Source organism: Castor canadensis, chromosome X (assembly GCF_047511655.1).
Source record: "Castor canadensis chromosome X, mCasCan1.hap1v2, whole genome shotgun sequence".
NCBI lineage: Eukaryota > Metazoa > Chordata > Mammalia > Rodentia > Castoridae > Castor > Castor canadensis.
Window position 1 is genome coordinate 64859657 of NC_133405.1, and position 12071 is coordinate 64871727.

At 31.0% G+C, this 12071-nt stretch overlaps 1 protein-coding gene across 1 annotated transcript; it reads right to left on the minus strand.

Moving 5' to 3' along the window:
- Positions 1–829: 829 nt before the first annotated feature.
- On the minus strand, positions 830–1804 carry Cpxcr1 (CPX chromosome region candidate 1). Its single transcript, XM_074062702.1, is given in 2 exon segments — positions 830–1434; positions 1495–1804. Coding segments are annotated over 2 exon segments (915 nt in total).
- Between the last annotated feature and the right edge of the window lie 10267 nt (positions 1805–12071).

The following is a 12071-nucleotide window of genomic DNA, read 5'->3' on the forward strand; positions in this document are numbered from 1 at the left end:
CAAAGCAAAAAAACACAAAAAAAACACAAAAAAATTGGAGATGAAGATGAAGTGGTAAAGTGCCTGCTTTTCAAGTGTGAATCCCTGAATTCAAACCCCAGTCCCACAAATAAAAACAAAAAAATCTAACAGTGCCTAATTTCATAGAAAGATTATTTACAAAAATTCATTGCTTACATTCTATAACCATATCTGGAAGTGGTAAATTTTCTTCCAGATGAACAAATGTAATCAGTCATAGATGTCACTGAAACATACTTTAATTCAAACTATTTAATTTCTCTCAAATGAATTGATTTTTATGAATTTTCTTTCTATTTTGTACATGTAACATTACTGTATAAATAATTACCATTATATAAATGTCACATTTCAACTTTTTCTAGTTGAAAAAATGCAATAAAATTTATAATGCCTTTAAATGATTTTTTATTGATTTTATGGAGAAATTTTCAGATAATAAATTTAGCAAAATCTCTAGAAATACTTGGTAATATTTTGTCTAACAATACAATATGTGTTTCTTATCCTTATCAGTATCCTGTTAATTTGGAATCTATTAATATTTCTGTTCCCAAAAGAGATCATAAGTGAGTGTAAACATTTTTTGTTGTTCAATGCAGATCAAGAGCTTGATAGTATGATGATTTATAACAAAGCAGTATTAACAGATGTTTTCTTTTCTTCCCAAATTTTTATCTTAAGATGTATCTTGTGTTTTATTCTGCAACCCCATCTAATGATAATAAAATTTATTTTCATGAGAAATTGTTTCAATTGGATAGTAAAGTTCCAAAATTAAGTTTAAATTAAATTCACCCATTTTAATTTAACTTTCAGGAAAGCTACAGGAATGTTGTCTACATTCGAAAAAGTGGTTGAAACAATACCCACAGATGGGACACAGATATTTCCAACCATTATTGGTATTTATGATCAGTACCCTTATATTATGGTGAGATCTTGAATGATTTTCAAAAGTTTTTCTGTTAAATGTTTGTTGAATTTGGGACCTTGGAATACAGAACATTGGCCCCACAAAAATGTGGAATCCATGCTTCTCTTTAGCATCAGTTGATTTGTACAATTTTCCAGATGCCATTCTCTCAATGAGTGGATGATAGTAGTACACTCTCAAAGGCCTTCCAAATATCATGGTTCTTTCATCATGGGTGATGACATTTGAGCAAGGAACAAATGCTCTGTATTTTTGCTTTGCCCTCATGGTATTTTGACATCCTGCAATGTGAAAGAAATGTCGCCTACACAGCAGATGTAGAATCATTCTTCTTACCTCATTGTTATTAATAAATGGGATTCTCCCTAATATTGAAAGTCAGAGAGGAATTCTATAATTTATAGTGTTATGATAGAAGTCACTTTTTATCTTCACTTTCCCCAGTTGGAATATTGACATATCAGTTAAGAAATTGTTTACTTCAATTTGTGGTAGAGGGATACTCAAACTCATGATTCGCCCTAATCCTGACATAAGAAAGATTAATTTTCTAGGAATGGTGATGTGAATTAGCAGAGAATCTTCTATTAAGTCTTCTTTTGGGGGATCATTTTGAGTCTTCTTTGCTTTAAGCTCACTATATTTTGATGCTTGAGGATCAGTATCTTCCTGGGAGTCAGATGTGCCATGCTCCTCATTTATTTGATTGATTTCCATCTGAGAGGTCATGTTGGGATCAGTAAATGAAGTTTCTATGTCAGCATTACAGTCATTTGGAGCCTTATATTCAGAATTTTTTAGAACATTGTCAGCTGGATTACTTCCTTCTTTAGTAGAAGATGCCATTCTGGATTCTATTTGTGAGAAAGAAGAGAAAGGTTGATTGAATTGAGTAGTGCTCTACATCATAATAAATCAGTTTCTTTAGTCTTGACCTATAGAATGTGGATGTGATATTCCTGTACTTCATCATAACTATAAATATTTTATCAGAATTATAAGCCCACAAAACAAAATAAACAAATAGTTTAATCTGATGGTAAATATAATAATCTTATTAAATATGTATTCTGATTACTTAGCTATAGAATTTATACAAACCTGAAATCTTCCCATTTGGATATTTTATAAATATACTCTATGTATTTTAGCATTTATAGTTCTGGATAGGAATCCCAACAATTTTCTCAGTTGTAAAATCTAATAGAATTTTTTTTTGGTAGTGGTATTGGGGTTTGAACTCAGGGACTCATGCTAGCTAGGCAGGTGTTCTACCACTTGAGCCACTGAACCAGCCCCTCTGGTAGAATTTTAACTGAATAATATACATTTGTGTTACCAGCCTTGAAGTTTAAAATAAGACTACTACAAAGGCAGTTTTTTATGAATATACATATTTAAAAGGAAAATAAAAATCTGCTATGATTGATAAATAAGACATTTGTTATTAAAGTCAAGCTATCTTTCCCCTGGAATTCTCATTTTTTAATTGCTCTTTTTATGGAATGTCTTATACAAAGAGAATTAATTGTGAATTATTTAAGAAGAGAGCGCAGAGAAGGCAAGAAGATTAGAAATTCTATAGTTAAGTCCAAATTAAGATTTGATTTGTTAAAATATTTTCTAAGTTCACCACTTCCTTTTCATTTTCATTACTTTGTCACTAGTCTAGCTCTTAATTTCCTCAAATTTACAGAAATAGTACGTGATGTCATAGATTCCAAAATCACTGCTCACTATTCCTCTCCCCTTTCTTCGCTGATATCTGCCTATTTCTTTCATCATGCTATCTACCTGTTCAGACACTTTCAGTGGGTCTTTATTCTCTGTTATGCTTCCAGTCTTTCTCTATGAGTCGACTTGGGACAATGATAGTTAGCAGATTTCTTCAGAGGAAGAAGATGAATAGGGATGTTTCTTCTCAAAGACAATGTTGGAGAAAGGTAAATCCCAGTAGGCTGACAACAAATCTGTAGGAATTTGCGAAATTAACCTGGCCTTCACTTCTCATGAGAGGTTTGATGAGCTAACTTAAACAGAATTTATGAATATGTCAGCTGAATTTAAACATGCAGAATGACATGGACCATTGTCTAGTACTCCAGTCATGAGACAACCAACCTCCACACCCTCACTTTATTTCCTCTAATAATGTTTTTCTCCCCTGCTCACTAACTGGATTTCTGTTTTCCAATGCTGTTGAATTTGGCTACTTTTCTATAAAACCATACTTTACATTTTTTAACTGAAGGCAGTGATCATGAGATTTTATTTCATGTCATGTATATTGCTATTCTACCATTTTGGAATTGTATGCTATTTACTTAATTTCTTGCTACTTTTAAGCCTATCATTCCTTGACTTCTGTTACCAGGTAAATAGATTGCTATCATATGCTTCTTTCATGCTAGTGTCATTCATGTCACTTTTATTTATGTCTTACAGACTCTAGCTCACGATTCCCAATCTTAATTCTCTATAATCTACTGTTTCCTTACTCACTTTTTCAGAGTGTTCATACTCTCCCCAAATTCCAGAGACATATTTGGATGTCCTTCTAAATTTTCCTGAGTTTTTTCTTTTTGTATTTAACAACTAGAGTAAATTTCTAACAAAACATCCCAGGATTAGCATTTATACTTAAAAAAAGACAATGTAAAGATTTTACATTTTAGAACATATCTGAAACAACCAAATTGAACTCACAAGTTTGAAGATTATATGACTAATTGCTTCTAAGTAAGGATAATATCCAGTAATTTGATGAGAACTGTAGTTTCTGGTGGTCGTCTAGATCTTGTCAGATACACCCTAAAAACAAGTAAAGATACTTTCCTAAAACAGAATAGTCAGCTTCTGCACCTTTTTCCCCAAGGAAGGCACTTATGCTGATTTTCTCTTTGGTTTTTGACATCCCACAATGACCATAAGATTCCTTGAAAACTTCTACAGTGACATTTTACATAAGATGCATGTAGTGTTCAATATACATATGCTCATGTATTTATCACAGGTATTTATGCTATTACACTGCACTAAGACTGGCTGTAAACAGAGTATATGTTATATATAAAGCCCTAACTTTAGAAAAAATGCTCCAAAAATATATTTAGTAAGGCCTAATGTTGCTGATTTAAAAAATAACTTTCAGCAGAATTTCTGAAGCATATGGGTTATTTTGATAAATCCTCTAATCTTTATCCTTTAATGCAGGGTTTATGTTTGAAAATAGCTAAGAGTACTATGTATTCTTCCATATTTTATCATTTCCTAATAAGTCAGCCAATGATTGTGGATTTATTTGAACAACATAGTCTACTATTTTTACATTGGGGCTCTGTTCTTTATATTTGATGTGCTTTAGTCATCTAGACCATTTCTTTATATATTTACATTAAATATACATGGACATATATATATACATATAAGGAACTATATATTTCTATAAATATAGTGTTTATGTATTTTATATATATCTTCATATGTAGGTATTTTAACATTATTAAAAAGAAAATCAATTTTGATTTACTTGACAATGATAAATATTAATGATGTCTGATAGCTTTTAAAAGTATGATGTTCAAAATGATCAAAGTAAAACACCTGTTGATTTGATAATTAGAGGCTGAAGGAAATAATATTATAGGTTACTCTTACAAATGTTTGTTTTCAAAATATTATATTTAAAAAGTGTGAATTAAATACAAGTGCTGGTTTCTTCAAACATTCTTTTCCAATTGATACTTTTATATGCAAGTCCTTTAAAGGTTCAGAATATATCTTTGGAGTTTGAAAAGAAGTCAGATTTGCACTCTTTGTAGATGACATTATTATTTTTATATAGAAAAGACCAAAGACAATACACATGCACACACACACACACACACATTAACAAACTATTAGAAGAAGGGATACAGATAGGAAAGGAGTAAGTCAAATTATTCTTATTTGGAAATGATATGATCCTATATTTAAAAGACTCCTTTAGGAAGACTCCATTAGAAAATTCTTAGCTCTCATAAACACTTTCAGCAAAGTAGCAGGATACAAAAATAGACATGTAAAAATCAGAAGATTTCTACATAGATATAGCAAACATGCCGAGAAAGAATTCAGGAAAACAATCTCTTTCACAATGTCCTCAAAAATACATAAGAATAACCTTTAACCAAAGGTATGATAGGTCACTACAATGAAAACTATAACGTACTGAATAAAGAAATTGAAGAAGACACTAGAAGATGGAAAGACCTCCCCATATTCATGGATCAGTAGGATTAATACTGTGAAAGGGTATATTACCAAAATAGAGCCTCAGGCTAATTGAAATTTTCATCAACAATCCAATGACATTCCTCACAGAAACAGACAAATCAGTCCCCAAATTCAGGTGGAAGCACAAAAGGTCACAGACAGTGGAAGAAGTCCTGAGCAAAAAGAGTACTATGTGACTCCAAATTTTAATACAAGTTTGTAGCAACAAAATCATCATAATACTGGCACAAAACCTGACAAGTAACTGTATTTTATCCCGTTGATAGTCATCTGATTCTCAACAAAAGGGCAAAAACCATACATTAGTGAAAAGACAGCCTCTTCAACAAATATTCTTGGCCAAATTAGATATCAACATTTAGAAGACTGAAACTGGATACCTAAATCTTACCAAATACAAAAATAAATTAATAATGGACCAAAGACTTTAATATTATGCCAAAGAGTCTGCAACTACTACAGGAAAACAAGGAATCACTGGAAAATGTAGACATAGGCAACATCTTCATGAATAAGATTCTAATATCTCAAGATTATTGAGAGAGAATTGACAAATGGGATTTCATCAAATTTTAAAACATCTGCATATTGAGGGAAACAGTTACATGATTAAAGAAACATCTAAAAGAATAAGAGACAATTTTTATCAGCTATTCATCTGACAAGAGACTGATACCCACAATATACATAGAACTCAAAAATTAAACACCAAAAGAAAAAAATTCCAAATTATTAGTGGGCAAATGCTTTGATCAGACAGTTCTAAACTGTCCACAAATAGTGAATAACACATTAAAAAATGTTCAACATCCTTATCCATAAAGTAAGTGAAAATCAAACTACTTTGAGACTGCACTTCACCCCAGTAAGAATCGCCAGCATCAGGGAAATAAAAAACAACAAATGCTGGGGATGGTGTGAGAGAAAGTAGTTCATATACAAAATTGGTGGGAATATAAGCTAGTGTAGTTGCTATGGAAATTAGTATCAACATTCCTGAAAAAGGTAAAAGTAGAACTAACGTATTGCCCTGGTATCCTATTCTTGGGCATATGAAAGAAAGAATTAGTCAGAACACAATATAGATACCTATACATCCATGTTCATTGCAACACTTTCAAAATCAAGTTTTATGAAATGAGCCTATGTGCCCATCAACAGATATATATATATATATATATATATATATATCTGGCATATATACAAAATCAAGTTTTATGAAATGAGCCTATGTGCCCATCAACAGATATATATATATATATATATATATATATATATATATATATATATATCTGGCATATATACAAAATCAAGTTTTATGAAATGAGCCTATGTGCCCATCAACAGATATATATATATATATATATATATATATATATATATGTGTATGTATATATCTGGCATATATACTATATACATATACAATGGACATAAAGAAGAAATGATACCATTTTTAGGGAATGGAAAGAATTAGAAATCATCATGTTAAGTGAAATAAGCCAAACTGCAAAACACAAATATCAAATGTTTTCTTTCATGCAAAGAATCTAGATCTTAAAAAAGAAACACAAAAAATGGGGACTATTTATGGGAAAAGGAAAAGGATGAGGTGAATAGAAAAAACAGTGTACGTGAATATGATAGATGTACATAGAATACATGTATGAAAATGTTATGAGGAAGCACATCATTGTGTAAAAGAACAAAATTAGGTGTAAGAACTTTTATAAATCTGACAAAGTACCCCCACACAGCACAGCAGTAAAAAAATAAATGAATTCTGCAAAGTTGTGAGGCACCAAATTAACATACAAAAATCAGTAGTGTTGCTACAAAAAATAGAAAATTATCTGAAATAGAAAGCAAAAGAGCAATGTCATTTGCACTAGATACAAAAATATATAAAATACCTAGTAATAAACATAACCAAAGTGGTAAAATAGTTCTACAAGAAAATTATAAAACTTTTGTAACTTATACATCGGACAAGGAGTTAATATACAGAATATATAGGAAAGTCAAACAACTAAAAGGCATTCACCAAAAACCACAATAAAATTGAATACTAGGGCTGGGAGTGTGGCTCAAGTGGCAGAGTGCCTGCATAGTAAGTATAAAGCATGAGTTCAAGCTTCAGTACTGCAGGAAAAACAAACAAACAAAGCTATCAAAACAAATATGCATACTAGACCTAAATGGACATTTCTCTAAAGAACACATATAAATTATCAAAAGGTCAAAATTATTAATCATCATGATACTACAAGCAGTAACCACAATGAGATAGTACCTCACTGAAATAAGAATGGCTATTATCAAAAAAACTAAAGGTATCAAGTGCTTCAGAGGATGCAAAGAATAACTAACCCTGGACCCTGTTGTCAGGAATGAAAATTAATAGTATCATCATGGAAAATAGTCAGTAATTAAAAAATTTAAAAATCTTGACTAGAGGCATGTTCAAGCTGTAGAGTGCTTGCCTCCAAGCACACGAGTCCCTGAGTTCAAAACCCAGCATTGAGAAATTAAAAAATGGAACTACCATATCATCGAGCAGTGCAGATGCTGGGTATATCACCAAAGAAAATGAAATACATATGTTGAAGAAACATCTGTACTCCTGTGTTTATTGCAGCACTAGTCTTACAAGCCAAAAATGGACACAACTACTGAATGGATAAAGAAAATGTTGTATATATGCAAAATATAATATTCATCCATAAAAAGAATAAAATCTACCACATATGACATCATGGATGGATGTGAAGATAGTTAAGTGAAATAAGCCAGGCACAAAAATATAAATATCACATACTCGCAACTCATATGTGGAATCAAAAATCTTGATCTCAGAGAAATTTTTAGTAGAATAGTGGTTACCAGATGCTTGGGAGAATAGGGAGGTAGGAAGGATGGGCAAAAACTTGATCTATGGGTACTGAGTATAGTTTAATAGAAGAATTTTTGGTGTGCTATTGTAAAGTGACTGTAGGTAAGAATAAAGTAGCATATAACTTTAAAAGCTGAAAGAAGTGAATTTGAAAGCTTTATCTATGAATAGATGATAAATGTATGAAAAGATACTTACGTTTAACCTGATTTAAACCTTACACAGTGTGAATTTGTATTAAAATGTCACATGTTGCTATATTAAAATATACAATTTTTATTAAAAAATTTTGATATATCATTTAAAACTTTATCCAATTGAAGTAAAACAGGACAATATCTTTGTTGTTTTGATATTTTCCAAATCAAATTTGATTACTCTTCAGACTGAGGGTAGTTTTTTTTTTTATATTCTATACTGTCATACTATGTCTTCCAATGTGAACATTCTCTGGGAAGAATTTTGTTCCTCCTACCAAAACTGAAAAAAAAATAGACAAATTACATTAATATCTCCTCATTTAAATTCAGACTTCTTTATGTGAGTGTCCTGAGTTTCCCTGGTGACTCAATATCCAACATGCATATTTACCTCAAACGAAACAGTATCAACTCACCTATTAATTATGAGCCCCATAATACTTGTGAGTGGCATAGAATCCCTTATCATTCCCTGATTCCTTCATCTAAGGGAACTTAACATCCATTCATTTTAAATTTATCAATTTAAATTTTAAGTTGTAAAAAAATTATTAATAAATAAATACATTTTAAGTTGTTTTCATCATTCAAATTTTAGTGACAAAAAAGTTTTTCTCCACTTGAAACATATTCACAGATTTATATGTAAACATATTGTATCCTCACCCAGAGCAATAATTCTCAAAATACATCTCTATCAAAGAATGTGAGATTGATTGACCAAAGCTAATTTCAAACATACTGTAAAATGAATACCTACATTAAGAAATATTCATTACATTAATTATATTTTCCCTTTCAATTCACCCATCAACTCCACTTTCAGTAATACCAATTCTTCCAAAAGATGTGCTTAACGTAGGTCCAGTCTCCTGTCCTTTTCTTCTGCCCTTTACCTTTCCACTTATATCTTTTAAAAGTTGTTTTGACTACATCACAATGATCAAAAAATTTAGCAACCTAGCAACCAAACAGAACCCTCTGAAAAGGGTGAGAGGAGAAAACAAATGACATAGCAAACTTCAAATCTTGTTTAGATGGAAAGCAAAAGGGAAAGGCTGAGCAAACCCATGACTTTGTAATTATTGCCTCATCATACATAAAAAGTTAACTATATGCTGTTCCCAAAATTGGAAAAGTATGATAAAAAGTTGCCATGTAAAGAATATGATAACAGTAAAATTTGAATTTTTTATAAATAATTCATTTTAAGTATAGATATATAACAAATATGATCAAATATATTTTAATGTATTCATAATAAAATATGAAATATAACTTTAACTGAGCATTTCATATTTGTATTTATTAAACCTAGAAACTCTACATGAAGTTGATATATAAGTGTTTCACTGTATTAGATTCAGTGTAAACTTCTTTCTTTAACATTGTTTGCCTGATATTTCTGTTGCTAATATAATGGGAAATTATTTTATTTTTAATACCTAACTGATTTTACTTTAGTTTCTTATTTTCTAATTACCAAAGGATAGGGAGCCATATATTGTTTAATTATCTGCTTGACTCTTAACAATATACTTTTATTTCAATCATCTTCCTAGAACACTTCTACCTTCCATCTGCTATTAGTTTCTGGAAAGATGAGTTTCCTGATACATGTGTGACCAGAGAATTATAGCTATATTGTGGTTAAGTTTCTTTTATGTAAGATTAAGTTTATCCAAGAAGGGCTATCAAATATGAATAAGATACCCTAAAACCAAAGGGTAAATATAGATCCTGGTTAGATACTGGGAGCATAACTGATATCAAAATTGAACTGACAATCCAGCAGAAAAGATTAGTGGACAAAAGATATGAAAGGCAGCTTGGAGAAATTCCAGGGAAGAGGAGAATTAAACACAATGGCTCTTTGTCTTTTAGGTATGAACTTCTATCAACATCGTAATTCCTGAAAGTGGGCCTAAGAAAGTGATACTATTGTTATAGCTTCTTTACCATTTTCTTTTATTAGATATTTATGCATCTAATATATCTCATTTTCTCTGATTCCTCATGTCTATTGTTGTTATATAATGGATCTAGAGTGTGTTGACTCTAAGGGAATAGTCTTTAAGGATTCCAATTTGTGATGATATTCCTAAAATCTAGTGAGGAATTTCTTCCTATCATTTATTTTATAAAATGCAAAATAAAAAACTCCATGAGAAAAAATTCATGTCAGAGAGAGAGTCAAAGCACCAGAGTCTAAGCAAAGCAATTAAATAGTTTTTACCTATCTTTCTCTCTCCTGACAAATTTATCTATTTAAGAAACAACAAAAAAATAATCAGTTTTGCTTAGGAAACAAACATTTTCTGATTCACTCAGGTGACTGTCAAAGCATATCATAGTTTACAATGAGAAATGGTCTTACACGGAATATATTTATCTAAGAAGACAGCACTACCTTAAGCAGGTAGCCAGAGAATGTGTAAGGCATATCCACAAAAAGCCAAAATCAGAAGTAACCCTTTATGTCCCCATTGCATCTACTTGTCTCTATCTACCTGAATTTGAATATATCATTAGAATTGTCGTTTCAGTAAAGCTTAGAAGTACATAGAACCAGTGTGAGTACAATGAAAGAAGAAATCTTGTGCTTGTAAGTCAAGAGGATCTCATTTAGTAGCAGCAATAAAAACAAGCCATAAGAATTTTCTGAATTAGAAGAGAGTTTAGGAACAGAAGAAATACAAAGCATTTGCTGATGGAGTACAATTAAGATTGTTTGATGTGATCCTATAGCAAATATTTTCCTTTCTTCATATTTTTGAATGTAATTTATTTTCATTTTACATTTTTAAGGAATTCCACACTATTCTCTTCTATTCAAGACATCTGCTACAAAGAGTTTCAGTTAGATCTTTGGTTTTTGTGTTTTTTTGAGAGATTTCAAGTAGATATGAAATATAATGGTGAAAGTAACAGCAAAGTTTATTCAGAATAGTAAAGCTTACTAAAAAGAATGAAATTGTTTTACATCTCCTCATGCCTTATCATATTTTATCCATTGTATCTCAGCACAATCCTTCTGTGACATGTTTTTAGCTTTCTGGTTTTTCCTTTATCTGCCTGCTTCCATTTGGAACAATCTTTTGTTTTTACATACAAAAACCTTTTTATCCAAAAATGTGTTTCTTATCCATAAATATTTTATATCTCTTTATTTTTTGCTGTTTCCTCTCTCTCTTGTTTTTTTTTATTCTAAACTATATTTATGCCAAAGTGAAACAAAAACAAGATCACCTGTCCACACATGGCTGCAGATATTTTGCAAACTTTGTTGCCACTTGGATTTGTAAAAGGTGGCCTTTATAAATTTTTTCCCTTTGCTACTTGATAAAAGTTACAGAAGGTTATATTCCAGCTAGGGCTGGCTAAGAAAACAAAGCTTTCAAATGACCATAAACAGCAAAACTATCTTAGAATAATCAAGAGGAAGGCAAAAGGGAGAGAAAATGCACAATGAACCCCAAATCCTTACATTTTAACTTTATAGTTTCAAAAGGCAAATTTGTAGGTAATTATTTGTTTTTTCTAGACACAGGAGAGAGGAGGAGTAAATCTCCACTGCTGTGCAAGCTGTTTAGTAGTCCAAAATATGAGAGTAAATATAAAAATGCAGTCCACCCATAGTAGTAATGTGTCAGGGAGACTTAGGAAAATCAGAGGAGATAACGTCATTTACTCCTAAGTAGAGGTCTCCTCAAGCCTCCTAGCTTGGCTTGCTATGCAATTGGATTCC